Raw genomic sequence first — 25,182 nt, 5'->3', positions numbered from 1 at the left:
TAACAATGAAGAAGAAGGAAAGACATTTAGTAACGAATAGAGGGAAAGTCTTTCAGGTGTTTACGTTTTTATTCTGGGAGTTCTAGAATGATCGACTGTTATTTCTCTCTTCTTTCCCCCACCCCCAGTACTTATTCGCTTTCTTTCATAGTTCTTCCTGTCTTTTAGTTGGGGGGAAAGACAATGTTTTTTTCAGGCATGTTTAACATTTTCTCAACAAACTACAAACAAACCCCCCTCCCTACCTTTTTTCATACAAAAAAACTAATGCAAATTTTGAACAGGGTATAGCTGTGAAAAGAGCCCAGAAAAGTGGGTAACACCCACTACAAAATGGGCAGGGAAGAAAAGTTGCCAACAGGTGGCTACATGAAATTCAACTCTATACTTTATAAAATGTCTTCTACTATAGCCTCAGGCCGACCAAAGCCTTGTGAGTGAATTTGGTAGATGGAAACTGAAAGAAGCCCATCATATATACATATATATATATATAATATTTTTATGTGTGTGTGTGTGTGTTTGTTCCACCACCACTACTGTTTGACAACCAATGTTGGTGTGTTTGCATCCCCATAACTTAGCTGTTCGGCAGAAAAGACTGATAGAATAAGCACCATGCTTACAGGAAATAAGTCCAGGTTCGATTTCTTCAACTAAAGGGCGGTGCTTCAGAAGAACTTCCGATATCACTAAACCAAGAAGGTTCTTTGAATACATACAATGTATTTTAAGGCTAAATAGTAATTCTGTTTATGTTTGTGTAACTGAGATATTTTGGTTGGCTTTTATAGTTATTGGTTTTTACCATGGCACCAGCACACAATTTACAGATGCTTACATTTTTTAAAATATTTTCTGTGAATTTTTCAAGGGTCCAGCTAGTTAATATTATTATTATTATTATTATTATTATTATTAATTGTTATTTATACTTTCATCCTCTGATGGTTGAAAGGCACAAGCAAACCTTAGAAAGATTTGAACTCAGAATGTAAAGTGACATAACTAAAGACTGTTAAGCTACAAATCCTGTCACTCCACTGGTTAATAAAAAATATACAGGTAAATAAATGTTTTCATTTCTAAAATTTTAACAAGGTTAGTGATTAATATTTCCACAATGTTATTACTATTAATAATAATCATCTCTTACCATTCTAAAGACTGGTTTTCATTTGCTTTTGATTCTTCATAAGATAAAGATCTAGATACTACTTTAGTTGACATTGGTTGTTTTTTAAGAACTGGTGTTGAGTTTTCTTTATCTGAACTGTCTAAATTTGGCTTAATATCTTCTGTTTTATAATCAAAGCTACTGTCTTTCTTCAAAATTCCTCGAGGCTGATCTCCATTCTGGTCTTTTATAAGTATACTTCGTTGTTCTTTCATTTTTGTACTTGTGACTGATGTTGTTTGAACACTTCCAGAGTCAGTATTAAGTTTTTTATGTGTCTCCTGATACTTTATTTCTTTTGACTTTAAGACACTTATATTTTCTGTTTCTATACTGCTTTTGATCAATACTTCTTTATTAAATTGTTTATTTGAATCAACTGTTTGTGTATTTTCGATATCAGCCATTCTGAGAATTTCTGAAAGAGAAAGCAATAAAAATAAATATATTAAACATTTACAAAAAGAATATATATTTATAAGTTTATTTTTTGTATCTGTAAACAAAAGAAAATATTTTAAACAGCCTTAAAATACTTTTAAACAAGAATATTAAAAGCAATAACAATGAATACTGATTCTTGAATAGATCATGGCAATCTGTATGATATATAACTTAACATAGTATTATTTGTTTCAAATGTGTAACTTATAATGGCATGATTCAGTTGGATCTACAAAACAGTGTACCGTATTTTAACATGTATAAGGAACCCTCATGTGTAAGGAACCCCCTAATTTTTGGGCTTAAAATTTGGAAAAAAAAGTTTCATAAGGGATTATAATTCTATCCATGTATAAGAAACTCTCATATTTTTTTAACCTAATTTTTGACAAAAAAGGGTTCCTTATACATGTTAAAATACAGTATTTCCTTACATTCTGATCTAAAAGATCATTTCCAATTGCTGATGGTTCACTGTTTCACTGCTCAACTTGTTCTTTATTACACTTAATGCCAACATTTCATTACGCTTAAACTTCATAACACTTATAATAAGAACTTGCATCACATAGCCAAACTTATTTTGGAGGAAGAAAGACTAAAATTTCTTTTGCTTCTGTAAAGCCAGTAGTTCCTTAAGCACTTAATCACTTGCCAGTTTTGCTGTTTGTAGTTCTCCAATCAAAGTTTAGGTGACTTGAATAACAGAACTTATTTACTTCTTACGGTGAAAGATCAGACAGTATTTTATGTCCTTGGATAATGGCTTCTCATACTGTCATAAATATCAAAATAGCTAACACACTTAATGTTCTAAGTTATATATCCTCATATTAATATTATCAGTTGTACTCTAACTCTTATAGTTGCATTGTTTGCATATCAGTTGGAGTGTCTATTTAACATGAAACTTTTATCTGCTCTTTTCTTACATACAAGATATATTTAAACTATAATAACATCATGTTTGTGATAGTACTGTGCTTTAAAAATGTCTACTGCCAATTAATAATATATTTTTCAAGGTCTAAAAGAATGTAACAAGCTTTAGTTAATTTTTATATAAACAATATTGATTTATCTCACTTTTGTTGAAATTTTCATACAATAAACTAAAAAAAAAAAAAAAGAGATAAAGACAGTCCTTTCTAGTATATCACTAAGTATGATTAATACTAAATTATTGACAGTAAAGTTTAACAATAAAAGCACTTAAAAGAATTATCCATAAGCCCAACAGAAAGATTTTCTATTGATTTCATTTATGCTAAATATGCATGTATGTTGATACACAAAAAAAAGAAATCAAAGAGAAATGGTTTGGAAGTATCAGCTATTTTGATATTCTTCTATCTTAGTTCATATTTAATATAAATTCAAACAAGAATATAAGCTTAATTTTAAAGTTAATAGCTACTGAAAGACCTCAACTGATATAAAAATGTAACACAACAGCATTAAAAAAAAAACTGCTTTAAACATAAATTCATCATTAATTTATATAAGAAAGGTAACACAACAGCATAAAAAAAAAAAACTGCTTTAAACATAAATTCATCATTAATTTATATAAGAAATCATCTTCCTAAGAACCATTTGTGTAAAAGATGACAGTGAACTTGTTTTGCAAAGCTATATCAGTAGCTATCAAGGATAGAAAATTGTTTCATGTTGTACAAATTTATAACTATGATAGCAGCAGCCACAATGGTAGCAGTAGCAGTACTACTGCCACTACCATCATCATTTTTTAGCCAGAAGCCCTTCCTGTTGCCAACACTTGTTTGTCAAGTAAGATATTTTTTGATTCTACTGTCTTCATACATCAAAACTGATGCAACTACCAAGTTATGCAACATAAGGAGGCATAAATATGCTTGTTGCTTATAAGGTCTCATCTGAAGAGATAGAAGACAAATATCCACACACACATACACACATATTTTTATACACACAAAACAGGATTCAATACAATTTCTGTCAACCAAATTTGACTCACATGCATGTCAACTCAAGGCTATTGTAGAAGACCAGGGTACCAAACACTAAGATGGAACCTGAAAGCATGAGGTTGAGAAGTAAACTTTGTAACCACATAACCATGTCTACACCTGCTTCATTAGAGGTCTGTTACTTTTTGTTTTCTAAACACATGTTTTGAAATGTTTGAAAGATATCATATGAAGGATGTTTGAAAGCAATGGCTTGTCTGTTGTCAGAGAATGTGGAATATTACTAAGATAGAAAAAGGGAGGAGTAACTGATAGATTTATTTGAGAGATTGAAGATTGAATTGCAAACAAATTGAGTAACTAGTATGACTAGATTTGATAGCTAGGTTTTGTTGACAGATTAGCAAAAATAGGGAAAACAGAAAAAAACAACTTTTTTTTTATTACAATTTGGAAGTGATGAGTGCATTCTCTTTTACAGACATAACTGCAACATGTGTTTAATGGTCTATGAACTTAGAGATTCAGTGGAGCATTATAACAATGATGCATATGATATTTTAGGCTGCTTGGGTGGGGTGAGACAAGTAATTTGCTGCTATAGATAATCAGGATATAGTTAGAAAAGGTCAGGCTAACAAGTTGATATATCAGGTTGTGCAAAGTCTGTAGATAATAATATGGTGTATGTAATTAGGACATAACAATAATATAGTAATGAAATGTTAGAAATATTAATGAAGAAATCAAGTTTGGAAATAAAGAACACATCAAGGAGATTAAAAGCTATATCTAGTTATCTAATATTCTGTGCACAAGAATCATTGAAAACTCATAACATCATCAACTACCCTACTGACAGTTCTTGTAAAATATACAAAAGCTTCATAAGAACTAGATTTAAAAAGAGGCCAAAACTACTTCCACTGACCTTAAAAAAAAAAACCCATGCCACCAACTTATGTACTAGTGTGCTTACCCAACAAAATAACTACAGAAATATCTAAGAAACAAAATGCACATCAAGACACCAACCATACCACTGAAACTACTAGTAACTGGAAAAGATCTTGTACAATATGTTCTAATACCACATACACAGCAGACACACGAAAAATATTTAACAGTGAACAAAAATATAACAGACAATTAACAAAGTGTTAAAAATCCTTCATATCTATTCTGCACTACAAAACCATAAGTAAAACACAATACAAAACAATAAGTAGCATAAAAAAATACCTACAGTTGATTTGCATCCAGCAATCAGATAAAAATTTCTATAAAAATCAGTCACCAAAAACCACATAAAAAGGGTGGAATTATAAAAATGTTGTATATGCATCTTTCATGTAAAACTTAAACTAATATCCTTCTTTTTACATAAAGAGAAATAATAAAACTACATATAGTAAAAACATACATACAGTAAAAACACTTCAAAAGTCATGAGAATCATTGTAGACATGTATAATCAAATTTCACACTATGACACTTGATCACATATAACAAAATATATTCAACAAAAACCATGAACATTGTCAATTAGAGATACTTTAGAAACTAGGTAAACCAGATGAAAACTTCTGCAAATTAATGACACTCTTCTACACTCCATCCCATCTTGAAAATAAAGATTCCTCACATAACCATTTTGACCTCTTCAAATAAATATTACACCACTTCTAAACTTTTCAGCATTATTAAATAGCGTTAACATAGAATATCCTATTATGACCACAGTTAACTCTTTAGCTTTTAAACCAGCCATATCCAGCCCAAATATTCAACCTGTTATATGTTCAAACTAGCCAAATCTGGTCTCTTGTACCTAGCGTACAATGTAATTCTAAAAAAAAACAGCAATCACTTCATCAAAATCTCAAAGCTACAAGACAATGCATGGTTAATTCAAGACAATGTGAATAACTAAGAAATACATTTGATGGAGTAATCTGAATGCTAAAGGGTTAAAATTAGTAAAACTGTTAATTATATTCCCCACAAATTATTCATCAAAATATATTTTGAACATCTCTAAAAGGCAAGATAAACAGATACCTAGTCAACTACCTTTTAGCGATTATGTTTAGTATTTAATAAAATATCTCCCTTAAGTCTAATTTTTAAAAATGTTTATATTCTCTATATGCATGGCATCCCAACTCAAAATGTGCACACAACATGCTTACAACTTCCTTATCACATTTTTTCCTTTTATACTATATATACCAGTACACCAATTTCAGTTATACTAAATAAAAACTAAAGCATATACATTAACAGTCACACCAATTAAACTCATCGTTACTTTATAACATGTATCTTTCATTTGCACACAGAAGATATCAAGATTTTAGGTGTCCCTCACTGCACTTCAAAGTCATTCACACAATATACAAAGGACATAACCTTAATACAAAACTTATGAAACATCCCATAAAGATTTATTCATTCAGTCATTCAGTAAAAGAGTAATAGCCCAGATAAGGAAAGTATGAGGATAGCTTATCAGTTTTGTTTGAGTACACATCTTTGCTACAAATGACATCAAATAAAGAACCATTCAAAGGATTGCTCTTTGCATTGTAATAAGAAGGTATAATTAAACTGTGCACTATGACACTTGATCACATATGCAACAAAGCAAAAGAACTTAAATTCAAAATCTAACAATGTGCTCTAATGCAAACAACACAGTCCCGGAACCACAAACACACTGAAAACATTCCAGAACATTATTAATTCACCACAACACTAAACTTATTGTTCATACTAATCAAGTTCAGCAAACACCAAAAGAACTATAAAATTGGTTTTCTTTTCTTGCCTAAACTCCAAGGTTAACAACATTTTAAAGCTTTGAAACTACTATACACTAGCCAAGTCACTTTGCCCACCACCATTGCAATCACCAATGAATTTTTTGCCACACCACATTAGCCCGACAGCAAAGTGGATGAAACATACTTGAACTATTGCACTAAACTCTGTATAGCTAAACATTACATGGCAGCATTTTGAAACATTAATTAGCAGTTGCAACAACTTTCATCATCAATAATAGGAATCAAGAAATCACTAATATTTAATAATAGCCAAAACAAAACCTTACCGTTTTTACTACAAGATCTATAACAAAATAGATTTCTTTCATATACTGACGATTCATATACTGATATTGCATTTAACAACACACCATATACTTCCTCTTATGAGCAACTCCTAATTGATAAATTCTTCTATGCTACAAAAGCATAAGAGTAATTATTTCTATCAACTGATTCTGGAACAACACACATAAGCTTATTATGGTTAAACGGCTTCATGAAGACTGGGCATTCTTTGCAGAGTTGGAAAATGTACATTGAAAAATTCCTGAACACATATAAAAACAACATATTACACTATATGTTATATAATGATATTAGTCATTTGGAGATGTTTTTTTTTTGTTTTTGCTTTATTTAAACTGTATTTTTATGGGTGTACTGTCAGATCATTTTCTAGTTCTATCATCATCATCGTTTAACGTCCGCTTTCCATGCTGGCATGGATTGGACGATTTGACTGAAGACTGGTGAGCCAGAGGCTGCACCAGGCTCGATCAATTAAATATTATCCAAATGTATATCTATCTATACATTTTTTTATATGCACATATCTAATAAACATTAGACTTTCAACAATTTTATACTCTATGAATAGAAATAAGTCAAAAGTTTCATTAAAGGGTGAAATATGCCTATAGATCAAACTATAAATTTGATATATTTTGTCACCATAACTTTTTTTTGTGTCTACTAAGGTACTTTGTAAATGAAATCACATTCCATATAGAATGTAACATTCAGTTTTGTTCCATATGTGTTCAACATATATATTCAACTAGTTACAATGTTGTTATTTTCCCTTTGATCACAACTTTCTAATGTTCTTTAAATTAAATCCTAACAAGTTATTTTTTCACTCTTCCACAAACATTGATATAAAATCAAGAAGTGAGAGGAATAAATTACTTTTATTCCAGTCACTTCTTGGCTAGCTATTAACCACAGATGATTCTGTGTGTCTTCCCAACCAGTAACAAAGTGACACCAAGGAATTAGAATTTTGCTTTTGAATCATGTTTGTAATGAATGCAATCATTAAACAATGTGCTAGATATTTGTGCCTCAGGAATATATTCATTCGATAGCAAAGTTCTTGTTTATAAGAATCATCACTGATGCTGTTGGATTTGCCTGCTGTTTAAAGCAGTTTACAAATCTGTTATTGATTCTACTGAGTGGCGGTTGATACTTGTAATTTAAAAAGGGACTGCTGGCTTTTGACTTTAAATCTGAAGATGTCCAGAGAATGTACTGACCAAAGGATAGTGTAAATAAAAAGATGACATTGATAATAGAATAATGCATTTTAACGACAAATACAAAACTTCATCTCAGAAATATAGAAATCTAATGGATGCTGTTTTATAATATCTGAGGATTTTATTTTTTATATTTAATTGATAATTCTCATTAGAGTCAGTTAATTAGTACTTCATTCCCTGGGTAATCTACTTAATGATGGAAGTGGCTCTAGTTAAAACAAAGTTGCTAAAGTAAAATAGGTGTTCAAGATCAAGGAGCAGTTGCCTTTACTGACAACAAAAGGTTTCTCTTTTAGTGCAAATAACAGACTGTATGAAGCATGATGTTGCATGATAATGAGACATAGCTATTAAATGTGGGAAAATAGAGGTTAGTGGGAAATGAGGTAAGAATGGTCTACTGAATGTTAACTAGTTTAAAAGGTGAAGCATATGAGAACCAAGAGAGTGAATGAGCTTTTAAGATAATTGATGACTTTTGACATGAATGCATAATGTGAGGGGACAATGAGCACAGGATGAAAAGAGTACATGTCTAAGAAGACATGAAAAGAAATGGTAAGGTCAGATCTCAGCATGCTGGCTTCAGAGATAGAATAATAGGTGAAAATGAGCAGAGAAGATCTGTTCAACTCAAGCAAGCAGAGAAAAACACGAATGGCAATAACAGTAGAAGAGGTGGTGGTGGTGAGGAGGAGGAGAAGGAGAATTATAATGATGATGACCATTTAATGCAACTTACTTTACTATAGTAATATATGAAAAATCAATACAGTTTATTGCATAGGAAACTTTCAATAGTCAAGGTAAATGTTTACAAAGCTACAAGTGGTTTGGGCTGCTTCTTAGATCCACTTTGCAGGTGTTGATCAGACAAAAAAATAATAATAAAAAGCTAATGATAAATAACAGAAGATAAATACCCACTATTACAGGAAACAATCTCAAGCAGATGAACAGTTTAAAACTGGTGGCTTTGTATCAGATAACTAAAGACAGTCTCAGGCAAGTTGGTTCAAAAGAATTAAACATTCTAAGATCAGGAAAACATTCTACGAGTCTAAATAATGGTAACAACATTTCAGAATAGAGATAAATAAGGAAACAAAACATATGATTTTGTAATTATCTCATCCTAGTTAATTTATCAATTTAATAAATTGACATATAGCTCTTTTTTTTAACATTCTTTATGTATCTTTAAAAATTTACATGCTTAGAAAAAGTTACTTACGATAACTAGATCTAAATTATGAAATTTATCTGCTTTTAGATATTTATACAGAAAATAGTTTACACTCACTATTTATTAGTAATTAGTGTAATGGAGCAGCAAATTGAACATGAAAAATTTAGAATTGGAATGCAAAATGATAAATTAATAGTTCTTGTTTACCATGAGGAGGTCACTTTCTATGGAGACAGAGCATTGCTATGTCAGAATGGACACAAACATTTCAGAGTAATGGTAGAACAACAACACAAAGAAACTCACAGGATGGTTTCAGGTTAATAGCAAGAAGAAACAGTGTGTAAATGACAACGGCAGACCTTTTGCACATTACACTATACATTATTACACTTTAACCATATCCATACCCTACACTCGAGTTTAGAACCCTAAAAATATGACAGTCACTGTGAGGACCAAAATTCCTCGGAGAAAGAATTGTGCAAAATAATTAAAATTCCTAGGTGAAAGAATTGTGAAGAATAATTAAAATAACCTTAAGTCACCTCCTTACAATAATGCTGACATTTTTCATTGTTTATAAAGCAAGGTGAGTAATGAGATTTCATCATCATCATCGTTTAACGTCCGCTTTCCATGCTGGCATGGATTGGACGATTTGACTGAAGACTGGTGAGCCAGAGGCTGCACCAGGCTCGATCAATTAAATATTATCCATATGTGTGTATATCTATCTATCTATCCGATACATATATACATACATATATGTGTGTATATATATATATATATATATATATATATATATATATATATATATATATATTAAAAGCAAAAGATATTTTCATTCATTTGTTTTTTCATTCATTTGTTCATTCATTTTCACATATGTTTATTCAATGCTAGCATGAATTAGACAAATGTATAATTGAGGCATTGTTATACAGTCGGATACCCTTCCTGACAGTTGGCTGTCCTTACCTGTTTTTCAAATAAAGGATTTTTTATTTCCCATGTCAGCAGACAATTTGTTGGTAGGAAAAATGACAAAAGCTTTACTGCATGTAGTTTATGATATTCAGAGTATATGTAAACAAACACATAGACCTCTCCTAGTTCCCATCAACCAAATCCATTCACAAGGCTTTGGTCAGCCTGCATAAGGTGTCCTGCAGTGGGACCAAACCCACAACTACATGGTTGGGAAGCAAATTTCTTAACAACTCAATCATGCTTACACCTTTTATAATTACTAATTCTCATACCGTTATACATTATATGATGAAGGAAAAATATGAAAAATTTAACTTTCCATTTGGTAATTCTGTACAGAAAAATGAATAAGCATGATACTTCAAGCATTTCATGGATAATGTACAAGAAATACGTTGATATTATTGCAATTATTGTTTCATGGAAGTATTATGCCACACAAGGAAAACAATCTACTCTACCATGAGGAGACTGTTAGTAAAAGCAACTGCTCCTTGATCTTGCACACCTATTTTACTTTAGCAACTTTGTCTTAACCAAAGCCACTGCCATCATTAAGTAGATTACCCAGGGAACGAAGTATTAATTAACTGACTCTAATGAGAATTATCAATAAAATGTGTGTGTGTGTATGCGTGCACACACGTGTGCAATGTCATTCTAACCACTTGCAAAAAAAAAAAAATACTAATGGTAACATAATAAGAGTTGTCTAAGTTTAGAATTGTAACTGATGTCTGTTCACAGCATTCTGTAAATCAGTTGGTACTAGGAAGGGCATCCAGTCAATAGAAGCCATTCTAAAAACATTTTTGAGTAAGACATAATCCTCAATCCACAATGGCATGTCCCACACATGTCTACATGGAAAGCAAATATCATCAGCATCATCATATTCACCACCACCGTGATGATGATGATGATGACCACCACCACAGTGTTGATGGTAATGATGATGAGAAAAAAGATGACAGTTTAATTTCATATGTATGAAAATTAAAATACGAAAGCAAGTAGATGTTTTTAAATATTCACTCTCCAGTCATGATTTTTGGAACACAATTTGATAAGAATGTAAACATTATATTAAATCAAGAAAATTATTTTTATTCTTTTCTACCATAGCAATTAATATATATACTTTTTACAGGATATTTACAGATACGGTGCTTTACAAATTTTAAGATTTGTAAAAATTACATATAAAACCAGAGACTGCTAATTTACTTGAGAAGTAAAATGATAATTCAATTCAAATTAACAAACGAAAAAAGAAAAGAAAGAAAACAAAAAGAAAGATACAACTTGTAAAACTTAATTGAATGAGATTTATAACAATAAATTTATCAGCAGCGGGACTATAGTCATACTGGAAATTGAAAGTAATCAGCCAACCACTGAGAGTGTATACGCCACAGATATTTGAATCAAAGATAAACTACTTTCCCTTCAGCTATTGTCAACTATTTTTTTTTGTTTCATTTGGGGAGGGGAAGCAATTTATAAGTGTTTTCTTTTGTTAATGCCCTACAAATATAATATATAGTACTGAAACATACTGTACATATGCTGCAAACTATTTAAAATAAATATTATTAATCAACAGTTTGCTATCAATGAGATGAACTGACAAATATCATTTTAAAAAGTTTTTTTTTTTTTTAACTGTATGCATATATAAATACCAATAGTAACATGTACTATCTTTATTCAGTTATGCAACATTAAAGAAAAGTTATAAACATCCATGTCTAACTTACCTCTAAATTCCACAGGTTCCCTTTTTATACAAAGAGAAACTGAATAAAAAAAATAAGCCTCTTAAAATATGGTAGTTTGTGAAAGGCAGCTATTTCCTTCTAAGTAGTATGACTGATAGCATAACTATGAAATGTCCTACAGTTTACTGTCAGGCAAGTAAAGCAAACTTCCTGCTACTGCTACCAACATTACACCCTGCTTTCAGAGAGTGAAACATAAGCATATAGATAAAGAAGTGACTAAAACAACGAAATTTAAGCAGTAAATGGACAGTCAGTGGAGAAAACTTTGACAGTGAGATTTAATGCAAGAGCAGTCGCAGTTAAATGATATGTCTCTTTTCAAAAACTATTTGTAGAATAGTAATTTTCCTGGACTGGAAGTTTGAAATAATACCGTTGAGATACTTAAAATACATTTTAATAAACAATCCTTAAAAGTCAATTTACATTTTATATTATTAAGTAGAATATTACATAAGATGAGAAGCAATTTATTTAATTTTTTTGTTTTAAAAAGCTGTACTAAACATGAACATGTTATAATTATTAATAAATTAAAGTAATATAACGCAAGTTGAAAATTAGTTCTAATTAAATTTTTACCAACAGCAAAGGTTGCAATAATAATCTTATGCAAAGATTACAATAATAATCTTAATCTAATTACTAATATAGGCATATGTTAATAAATCTAACTACAATATTCCAAAAATATTAATCTCCAGATTATCTGAAAGTTGCATATAGTTTATTCTTTGTAAAGGTACTGTAATTAAACTTGGATAATTAAACTAATTAATATGAATATAATGACAAATAGATTTCAGCTAGTACCATAGAGGTTATAAAGTTAATCAGAAATTAAGTCAGCATTATACGACAAATATTTATAGCTTCAGATGTGTGTGTGTGTGTGTGTGTGTGTGTGTGTGTGTGTGTGTGTGTGCAGGCAAGGCTGTGTGGTTAGAAGGTTGCTTCCCAACCACATGGTTCCAGGTTCAGTCCCACCGCATAGCACCTTGGGCAAGTGTCTTCTACTACAGTCTCAAATTTACCAAAGCTTTGTAAGTAGATTTGGTAGATGAAAACTTAAAGAAGACTGTTGTATATGTATGTATGTCTTCAAGTTTGTGTTTGTCTCCTACCCCCACTGTTGGTGTATTTATGTCCTCATAACTTAGCAATTTGGTGAAAGAAACTGATAGAATAAGTACCAGGCATAAAAAAATAAGAAGTACTGGGGTCAATTCATTCAACAAAAGTCCTTCAAGGTGGCACCACAGCATGCCCACAGTCTAATGACAGAAACAAGTAAAAGATAGAAGATATCTCAACTGGCACAAAGCCACACCTCCTCAATACATAAGTATCAAAGCTTACAAAATAAATGATATAATGATGTGTGGAGTGAAAGATAATATTCACTAATATTCAATAAAGATTTACTTTCAGAATTCAACCTTGATTTTTTTTTTTTTTTTGGTGGATACTCTATTACAGTTATTCCCAACTTTTTCTATGCCCCAACACCCCACACTGATAGGAAATGTCAGATCAATTTTCACATCCCATACAAAATCAATATCATATTTAAAGGTAAAAAAGTCAATTTTCTGATAACTAATCTCTGTTTTGAACCACACACAATACTGTGTGTGAATAAACTGAACTCAAAATAACAAGCTTTTGACAAAGTGCATAAAATGCAAATGTAAACTGAGTGACTAAAAAAATTAACAGTGAGATCAAACAAAATTGTGAACACAGAATTCAATGACTTCTTTGTTCCTGTTTTTCATTCATTACTAATCAAAATCTGGAATTTTCTTGCTAATTGCAATCGGCCTATGGATTTAACCAATTCATAGATAGATTTTAGTCTTGATTGACAAAAGAGAACTAAATCTAGATTCACACATATGTTGCTGTAAATGGAATTAAGACATAGTTCTTTAATCATAATCTCTTAAGGGTTAAAACTACATGAGTAGAATAATAAAGTTTGTGTGTTTAATAGAATGAAGTTATTTTTAGAATTTAGTTCAATCTTATTAAAAAAAAACAATTTTAACAAAGTATATACTTTCTCTCTGTCACACTCTTGAAATGCCATCTCATAGCTCCAGGGGTTGTGAGCAGTGCAGGTTGGGAACCCTTGCTCTAATAAGTAAATATAGTTAACTCATGCAGACATGTGTTTATAATTATCACTTTTTAATGCTAAATGTTTAGAGACTATCAAACTTTCTACAGAAACAATTCTCCTTGACATATTTCTCAGTATCCTACACTTTAGCAAAACATATTAACCAGCCTCCCACAAAATGTATACTAACAGTGTGAAAGAACAGTGTATGAATAAATTCTATAACATGTGAAAGTTTCCCTTTGGTGCTTCAGATAAAAGCATACTGTAAGTACAACTATGATAAATGTCCATCTAAATTCATAAACTAGAAACTAGAATCTGACCTCATCATGCAAATTTGCAATGTTCTTGCAGAAAACTCATCAGCTACAAAAATCATCATTGTTTAATGTTCATTTTCCAAGTCGGCATGAGTTGGACAGTTTGACAGAGACTAACGAGCCAGAGGGCTGTACAGAGATCCAATGTCTGCTTTAGCATGGTTTCTACAGGTGGTTGCCCTTCCTGATGCCAACCACATTACAGTGTATTGGGTACTTTCTCATGATACTAGCACTCGTGAGGTCACCGAGTAACTCACAAGATAGGACGTCTCAAATGAGTGGGGGTGGGGGTATAGCATTGAGGGAGATGAAAGTATAATAGAGAAACAGGAATAGGTGTCGTATTGAAGAAGAGATACATGGCTTTCCCAGCTAGAAAGATATTTTTTCCTTGTTCTTCTACATTCATAATCACATCGTCAGTGTCTCTAACATCAAACCTTTGCTACATTATTTTTCATATTCTCACTCTATGCAATCACAAATAATATTCACACAGCCTATACATTCAACACTGATGGTTAAACAATAAAATTTCTATAATCTGGCAAGACATAGCAAAATAAAACAACCATTACTCATCTTTACAAAAGATCATTACTCTGTTTATGAAGTCACTAAAAAATACTTTAAAATTCCTATACATGCTCAGTACAACTGCACTAATTCTCTCCTCCATAAGAACATCCAATCAATTGTTAGTAAATATGAGAAATCATCAGGTCTTGTCTTCAAGATAGCTGAACCAACACCAAGCACCTTTACAGATACAAAACAGTTAAACTTTTAATTCTTATGAGGTTGATTTATGTTGCACCATGGTGTACTACTCATGCTCTTATATGACACAAGGGAGGGGGAGTTCTTCTAAATAGTCACTTGACTAGCAAGAAACAGTAACCAAATCTCCTTTAAATCATACCCTACAATATTAAAAATTGTTCACAAGGAAGCACTTTTCATCATTGGTCTGCTTGATCGGAGTTGACCATCAACAACAACACTGTCCAACATATTGGACAATGATATATCTGTAATCATAATATGAGATTACATACCGACAACACTGTCAAATTTATTGCAAACTCTTTAGCATACTGATAAATTTCTGTTTCTACTATTTCTAGAATGGCCTCTACTGTTTTGAATGTTCTTGTTTTCTATTGCACCAACATTAACATTCACTTCATCTTGCCATTCCTTTTTGGTAATACTTTAAACACTTTGCCTAGTTCTACCTTCTAGACTGTTGCCCCACATATTTACCCTACTAGTATCAAGCTATAACAATTAGTTACATTAGACTAACCATGCATATGCATGTACACACTCTCTCTCTCTCTCACACTCTCTCTCTCTCACTCTCTCTCTCTCTCTCTCTCTCTCTCTCTCACTCTCTCTCTCTCTCTCACTCTCTCTTATTACTTTCGCAATTCTGAGTCTGAGTCAACTTTGCTTCTTCAGAGCAAAGCAAGAAAGACAGATTTGAAAAGAATTGCTCAAAAAAATTGGACTGAATATAAAGGTAACTGAATATTTTTGTTAGTCACAGTGTTAAATAATTTCACACATTATTGAATACAAATAAGCTGTGAAGATAGAAAGTCATTTCTAAAACTTTCTTCACTAAAACTTAATAATCCATTACAATTTGCCTTGAAGTGTGAAAATCAGAAATTAGTAAGAAAAACCTTGCCTTTCATTTGGGTCATTTGGTCTAAGCTACTGTGTCAATCTCTGAGGTGATTATGCAATTGACTTAACTAAATTTTGTCTGGCAAATTATGTTTTCTAATGAATATTATAATAATGAATTATAACACTGAACTATAGAATACACGACAGCAGAAAGGAGAAAGGTGGGCTAAAGTAGAAAGAAGCAATATAAAAAAGAATATTGCTTGTACTGATATTGATTGTTATAGAAAATAGAAGTAAATAACAATACAGTGTATTTTTTACATAAGATCTATTGAGGGCACATATATATATATATATATATATATATATATATATATATATATATATATATATATATATATATACACACACACACACACACACACACACACACACACACACACACACACATACACTTATTGTTAGGTATATTTTTGCAAGTAAATAAAACTTAAAGAATTATCTAAGGCCTACCAAATCAGTTGATATCTGACTATAATTAGGCTAACTAGCTAAATAACCATAACCAAGGTCTTAAATAGAGCTATTGTGCAAGAGAGTAAAAATAGAAAATAAGACACTTAAGTTTATATAGAAAGTGTTTAAAGTAACCCAATTTTTACAGATATTGATCATTTAACTTTCAATCCAGAGATAATTAATGAAATAAATATTTAAAGATTAGAGTGAAGGTATAAAACAAAAAATACAGCAGACTGAACAAAAAAGAAAAAAAAATTGATGGTTTTGCAGCAATAAAAATCAGTCAATAAAGTCAGCAAATTTGTATAAATTTGTGTGCCATGAGAAGAAATGAATTTTAACCTTTCAAGCAGAGTCCTTTATATGAAAGGCAACAACTCTAGATTTTACAAAATTCACCTCATCTCATTACTATATAATGTATTCAATTTTGTAAACTGAAATATAAGTTTAGAAAGAATAAATTTTTCATTAATACAATACCATTTGTTTCTAGTTTACTTTGCTCATGTTCTTCAAGAGATCCTCTTCGGGAACCAGCTTGTGATCCTGGACGTGAGTTTGCTCTGGACCCTTGTTGAGATAAACAAGCTTCTGCATGCTGGGCAATGAGCTCTCTTTGAGCATTTAATGGCAATCCTTTCAAAATTTCTGGATCTGGTGGTTTTACAAGGCTCATTGCCAAAGGAGAAATACGAAACACACTCTCCATTTCTTCAGAAGTAACAGGCTAAAATGGAAAAATAGAAATAACAAATAAAATTTATTACTTTTTATTAACAATATATTAATTTACACAACTATTTAATGCAAGGAATATAAAAAAACACTCAAAATTAAGTTTAGTTAAACATGAAATAAAAATAAACAAGCATTTTATTTCATCCATGTAATATTTCTTCAGTATATTCCAAGTGTTAGAATATTTTAGTTTATGTCAACTATTAGTAGCTGAAAATAAAAATTATCAAATAAACTGTAAAAAAAAGTTAAAACTAAATTTTAATTTAGCAAATTTAATTAATGCTATAGATATTAGCAGTATAAATATAATGTCATCATAGTTTACTAAAGAACAGAGACTACAATATCCCTGAAAAATTCAAACCATGTTTGTTTATTTTTAATTTTATTAAATTACAGCACATAAATAACATTGGTTAAACGTTTAGTGAATTATACAAAAAACATTCCTTAGTCTAAGATATTATTTAAACTTAGTTACTTAATTCTTATAATAAACCATATTACTTGAGATAATATTGGGAATATCCATAAAGTTCATTTAAATACTTAGAGTTGGAAAACAAGGCCAGTCATGACATTAAGAAATTGCAATAAATGGCATTGTGATATATGTATATAACAAACCTGTCCAATCCATGCCAGCTTGGAAAAATAAATGTTAAGATGCTGACAATGAGAATGACTTAACTTTTGATTGTTAGAAGTTGATGGTGAAAATTATTTGAAGAATATAGTAAAGGATGACTTCATATAATTTGCTTAGGTTTTGACTTAATAAGTGATTTTTATATGAAAGATTAAGATATGAATAAATTTTAACTAGTTCATTGTAGTTTATTATAAATGTGATACCCAAAATTCAAATGCAAACATTAGCATTAAAATATCATTTTAAGAAGCCCTCAAATTCAAATATAAAATGAAATTATATAAATCAGTTCCTTCTAGACTGTAAATCTTCTTTCATTTATCACATTTCATAGCAATAGGTTATTTCAATGTTGACATAGACATTATACAAGTAACAGTTTATACTAAAACTGACCCAATTAAGTTATTATTTATATAGTTATACATAAGACATTTAAGAAAAAACAATTTTGTAAATTAATGACTGTCAAAATTAAACAAAGATTTTCTGCTCTCCTTCCGGTTAATATTACTACTTTAATTTGCAAGTGACCTTAGCAACAAACTTTGTTGATCAAAAAGTAAAGCTGTATAACTTTCTGCATTTGAAGAGTAAATACCAGTTTGACACACATATCATAATCATGCTGTTTACATTGCTTGTTGAAGATTAACTCACAACATACTCTTTTACTGTAGCATATAGTTTTACTAAATTATAGCATGATATACAGAGATACTTCTTTGTTATTGTTGATGCATGAAAATTATAATACAAAAGGACGTGGAACAATATTGCATGCAAGCTAGAATTCTTACTACTGCTCACTTTAAATCCTGAGGTAGTCATTTACTTTCATATTTATATTGCTTAAAACAATTACTTTCTTTTATTTTCAATTAATTTTGTTGTTAAATGACCACTACATCAAGACTTAAGGAAATGAGTATGTCTATTAAAATTTTGTTCCAGAAATATAAAATGTTAATGAAAATTTCAATTGTTGTAAAAAAATATTCTACAAGTAAGAAGATTTTGAAAAAGATTGCATCGACAATTCATTCAACATTTTTCAATACTGATCCTATCTTCATTTGAAAAAGTTCTTTTTTTTTTTTTAGTTTGTACAAAATATATTAAATATAAGAAATTTTTAATAATATACTAATATACTTGCTTTCTTAAAATACAAAAAATTTTCAAAAGACCCTATTAAAACTCATAACAGCTGCTTCAGTGTCATCTTATATTCGAATCCCAACATTTTAAATTTGACATTTAAAAATGAAATGCATCTTAGCAAAATAATAAATCATTTTATTATAAATTGCATAAAAATTAAATGCAAACAACATGATAACTGATTAAAATGGAAATCAGGATGTGAAAGTGAAACCATATTTTTGATGTTAGTGTTTGAAATTTATTGAAGTGTCAGCAATCAGAATAACATGCATTTTCATGTATTGGAATGATATAAATTTTATGTGATCTGAAACTATTTTGCCTATGAGTAGAACATAGACACATGCTACTGTTTTGAAATAAAACTAAACAAGATAACTTAGGGTTTCACACAGGGAATAAAAGTGAATGATTTTTATAAAGTGAGTAAGAGAAAGAACAATATTTTGTGAATTAAATTTGACACAGCCTTCTTCACATATCATCTTATTTATTGAACTTCTGAACTCAACTACAATTATTTCAACATAACCAACTCTTGCATCTACATTTCTCTACCAACTTTATTTATTGCTTAAAATGCTCAGAAAAGGAGCATTTTAAGCAGTCTGTGTATGTGTGTATGTATGTCTATATACATACATACATACATGCATGCATACACACACACACACACACATACATACTCATAGCAATAATACCCAGAATGAGACATAAACTGGTCATATCACTTTCACAACTACTGCAAAAACACACCCAAAAGGCCAATCATACACATACACACAACCCCTAAAGTGAATCACATACACACACATACATACAACCCATAAAGCCAATCATACAGGCATGCACACACACACACAGATTAGATGCATACAAACACAATAGACATATTCATACATAGTTTCAAGCAACTTATACAACGCAGTAACCTACACACATACATTAAACAAGACAAAGTCACTCTCACAGCAAGCACAACTTTCAAAGCAATCTCTATCCATATACTACTCCATAATATTAATTTCGCAATGCACACAGCACACGTATAACAAAAAAATACATGCACATACATCAAACAAATCAAAGTCATTCATCAAAACACACTTTTCAACTCAATCATTAGCCATACATACTAGTCCATATATATATATATTAAGTTCCCAATGTGCACACTAACACTGACACATGCATACATAATTTGCACACTGACTAACAATAACCACCCCAGTAGCTCTTGTTCATATGATAGTACCTTTCTTCTTCTTCACTTCTTGTTACTCAACATCCACTATTTTCAGCATGACCTGACACAAATTAACATATACTTCTCAGTTACTTGCATTTCTTTTTCCTATCTCCACATTTATCCTTCTATCAAACTTTCTGAACAGCTTAAGCTCAAAACATAAATGGCACATTTTCATTACCTCTCATTCAATGTCAAACTGATAATTACACTTTGTTCTCACTTTGTCTTCCATATTGTTACTTTCAACATAACTCTGATATACAAATATATACACATATGCATATCTCAATATATATATTTGAACTAAAAGCTGAAATTTTACATAAACACACACACACATACACACATTTTACACTCAATATGACAAAAGAATCAAGGTGGTTATATTAAATTAATTTTAAGCTCTCTTCGATTTATGGAATTGAAGTGGATGTGCATAGCCTAGTGGTTAGATTATTGAGCTTGTGATTATAAGATTGTGCGTTTAGTTCCTCTCCATGGTGCATCATGTCCTTGAGCAAAGCACTTCATTTTATATTGCTCCAGTTTACACAGCCATAAATCAGTACAAGCCACATGATGGTGCAGCTCTCTGTCTCTTCAGTTGTTATCTTCTCAATGTTCATCTGCTCATGATTAAACAGACATGCTTTCACTAATTCCCCTTAGTAGTAATATTTTACTAAATATAATTATTCTTCACTAAATACCCTTTCATAATGCATAGACTCTTCTCACCCAAATAATTTATACACCTCTGCAAATTCAAATGACCTTTTTACTAAGATACATTAACATTGTTTTCCAACATATTAATTAAAAATTGTTCAAATTTTTTTTTCCTATCAAAGTTAAAATTCCCCCTTTTTATTTTTCATTTTCTAATAACTAAAGGAATGTGTCAGTCAACCTGAACTCTCCTGAAGATATTATTTGAAGCATTGTCAACAGCCTTTCTCAATTGGCATACGTATCTTCTAAACATAATTATTTCTTTCTTACAAATACTTCTTTTATTTACTAAGTATTTCGTTGTTTGTTTTCATTTTGTAGAATTGTATAAAGGCATAGTAGATAAGTGGTTACTGTACTAAGTGCAAAAACAATCATCTAAAACTCCGCTACAAGTACTTCCCTACACTTTAGGGCATGGCTTCAATCAATCAAACTGAAAATAGCAACCAACCCCACTTTTGTAGTTCACATTATTAACATAATAGGATAGGTGTAACCTAACTCACAGAGATATGAACAAACAGATGTTAAATGAATCACAAGATTTTGATGATGCTGATAATGATGATAGTAATAATGTGAGAGATGTGTATGACATTATTGAAGCTATTAATAAAGGGTTATATTTCAGCCATATGTGTATAACATGTAAATATATAGTACTGTTAAATATCTGTACACCTCTGTTTTACAGGTTGAAAGAAAAACAAAAACAATAATTGTTTACAGGCATCATATAAAAACTTTTACATCATTGGTGTTCCAGTTTAGAAACAATTTAATGTATTCAAGGCAATATAAGTTTATAATTCCAATTCTATTTGAAGTCATTGGAAGAAATGTGTGTAATGAACCTTCAAATTAAACTTACTTATAAATCACATGATTTGAGTTGATTGAAGATGTTATTCCTTACAGTAATGTCAAATACATTCCATCATTACAGAAGTACATAAACTAAGCACAAACATGCATCCAGTGCTAGCTAAAATTAGTGAAATAGGTCATGAGCTTTATGCATGCCTGTGAATAGAGAAAGCAGTTACCTGAGAAACCCTATTTTTTTGAGCCTGGAAATGGAAAAATGCAGTGGTGCATGATCATATCCAAACAGCAAAAGAGAGAGAGTAAAAGCAAAGAAAATTGTTATTGATGTTAAATTGTGATTTCAAAAGTTATAGTGAGGCAGCCAGAGTTATAGTGATGGTTAGAATTTTTCTGTTCAAATCTTGAAGCTTTGCACTGAAAAATCCTTATCAAATATATAATTCATATGTTTATTTAGTAACTGATATACAGGAAAATAAAACAATAATTAATAATATTCTCTAAAATCTTTATTGATTTGAGATGTTCATACAATATTTAGAGATATATGCCCAAAATAATTTCATTGAAATGTCTTGTGGCACCTTCATACAAAAATATACATTGAACTCACAGTAATCTTTGAGTAAAACCCTGATAGAATTATTTTAGTAGTTTCAAGTCTCAAATACACTTGCCTCTTCCTCAAGTTTGCTTCTATTTGGAAATTTTCAAACAAATTGTTCACAAACAATCTTCATAGATTTTGTTCTATCTGCATCTCAACTGAACTATATATAAATACCACATTTGGCATTATATATTCGAATTCAGAATATTTTATTATTAATTACTTTTTTGTATCTATTTCTCCAGACTTCAGGAAGGATGTGTTTTGCAAATCTTTATATTTGCATAATTTAACTGAATTGGGTTTTTTTTTTTTTTTGCTAGAATACTTTCAATCCATTTTTAATTGTTTATATCCATTACAAAATGTTGCAATTAGATAGTTTTTCTATTGCTATAACACTACCCTTGTATGAATTTATTAGTCATCTAAGAAAAAGTATGCATAAGTTTCACAGACCAACTCAAAATGCTAATTTTATTAACTATCAGTCTTTCACCCTATCCTCTCAGAGAGTATTTAAATTTTATTACACTAGATAATAATAATTTGCCTGGTACTAGGCAGCTGATTCTTCTACATAATATCATTTTCAAATTGTACCTAAAAACTTTCAGACTATAACCTAAAAGCTCATACATAAGTTATATCTTCTGCTGAGTTTCAAATTTCTTAATTTGCATAGCAGCCAACTGGAATGTATTCCTGTCTCTCAACAGCTTGTAATTTAAAGTACAAGCCAGATATTCAGAATCAGCTGTCTTCACATTACACAGTCTAATAACTGATTATGATTAAATGTAAATTAAATAAACTAAAATAAAAATATAAGTTTATACATCTCAAGAATAAATTTAATTAAAGACATAATCTTTGATTTATCAAGTAGTTGAAGCAAAGAAAACAGGAATATTGTGAAAGCAAAGCATTAGTTAAGATAGTTATACTAATCAGTTATTTTTATAAGAACAGTTAAAAAGTCTAGAAAAATAATATTTGATTTCTAAATAAAATTAACTTTCATTTCTTCATCTAATAAATGTGAAATGGTTTTATATTAGTTACTAATTTCTTAAGAACATACAGTTACTCAATAAACCTGTGCTCAATCATTTACTACGTATATATTATTGGTTTTCAATCATGATGGCACCTGTACCAGTAGATCACTAGGGGCACCGTCCGAGCGTGATCGTTGCCAGAGCACCAGCTGTCTGGCTTCCATGCTGGTGGCACGTAAATAGCACCATTTGAGCATGATCATTACCAATATCGCCTTCCTGGCACTTGGGCACGCGAAAAGACATTCGAGCGAGTTCGTTGCCAGTACCGCTGGACTGGTTCCTGTGCAGGTGGCATGTAAAATACACCATTTCGAGTGTGGCCATTGCCAGTACCTCCTGACTGGCCTTCGTGCCGGTGGCACGTAAAAGCACCCACTACACTCTCGGAGTGGTTGGCGTTAGGAAGGGCATCCAGCTGTAGAAACTCTGCCAAATCAGATTGGAGCCTGGTGTAGCCATCTGGTTCACCAGTCCTCAGTCAAATCATCCAACCCATGCTAGCATGGAAAGCAGATGTTGAACGATGATGATGATGATTTATTTTTTCCAATAAAACCAATTTTCTAATGTGTAATAAGGACTCAATAGCAAATGATATTCTTTATCTGCATAATCTTTGTTCAGTATAAAATAATCCCAAAACTGCTGTTACATTAAAAAAAAATTGGGGAGTTTGACAGGCATTAATGAGAAGCTTTTTATCAGTTAGCACCTAATGAAATACATCACACTTAGTGATTTTAGAAGAAACGTAAGTATACAAAATTTAAAACAGAAGATGAAATTTGATCATGTTCATATATCATTTTAGCTTTTTCCCACATGTTTTTTTAAAACTTTCTATGACAATATTGTTTAGAAAATAATATGTTTCATATTTTACACCAATATCTTCAAGTCAAATGTTTCTGCACATTCCAAGGAACAAAAATTTCACATAAACTAAATTAATGCTAAATATAGGAAGCATGGCCCAGTTGTTGGCATGTTGGCTCATGATCATAAGATTGTACATTCTATTCCCAGAACAAAATGTGCATTGTGTCTTTGAGAAAGGCACTTCCTGTCCCACTGCTTTAGTCCACTCAGCAAAACATGGGTACCAACAATTGGAGATAACCTTGCAATGAAGTGGCCTCCTATCCAGCAGGAAGCCTTCAAAGATAACTGTTTCATTTCTACTATAAAGAGGCTATCATAATACCTCAAATTGCCCACAGCCTTGACTCACACAAACAAAAACATTTTTTTTTTAATTAAATAATTTCTAGCATAATACAAATAATCAATAATACTAATGTTTCTAGTACAAGATGCATACACTGGAATTTTACATCAGCTATTTTACATCTTTGCATGGCAGATACTGGTGTCATGCAAATGGCACCCGTGCCAGTGGCACCTAAAAACTCCCATTACACTCTTGGAGTGGTTGGCATTATGAAAGGCATCCAGCCATAGAAAACATGCTAAATCAGCCTGGAGTCTGGTGCAGCCTTCCAGCTTGCCAGCCCTGGTCAAACCATCCAACCCATGCCAGCATGGACAACAGACGTTAAATGATGATGACGATGATATATATATATATATATATATATATAT

At 30.9% G+C, this 25,182-nt stretch overlaps 1 protein-coding gene across 30 annotated transcripts in view; it reads right to left on the bottom strand.

Annotated features, from left to right (window-relative positions):
• LOC106868432 (uncharacterized) overlaps positions 1-25,182 on the bottom strand; it is a 266,695-nt gene that overhangs the window by 53,694 nt on the left and 187,819 nt on the right. For 16 of the 30 annotated variants that reach the window (XM_089360655.1, XM_089360688.1, XM_089360725.1 and 13 more), the window contains 3 exons: positions 22,125-22,148; positions 17,012-17,258; positions 1,157-1,595 (listed from right to left, as the gene is read on the bottom strand). In XM_089360655.1, the coding sequence (XP_089216781.1) occupies positions 1,157-1,595; positions 17,012-17,258; positions 22,125-22,148 (710 nt within the window). The remainder of the gene's footprint in view (positions 1-1,156; positions 1,596-17,011; positions 17,259-22,124; positions 22,149-25,182) is intronic. The other 14 variants (XM_089360711.1, XM_089360751.1, XM_089360664.1 and 11 more) reach the window with 1 other exon arrangement.

Source organism: Octopus bimaculoides, chromosome 1 (assembly GCF_046866305.1).
Source record: "Octopus bimaculoides isolate indiv1 chromosome 1, ASM4686630v1, whole genome shotgun sequence".
NCBI classification, from domain to species: domain Eukaryota; kingdom Metazoa; phylum Mollusca; class Cephalopoda; order Octopoda; family Octopodidae; genus Octopus; species Octopus bimaculoides.
Note: the sequence above shows the minus strand (reverse complement) of the source record. Positions and strands in the feature narration are given on the sequence as shown.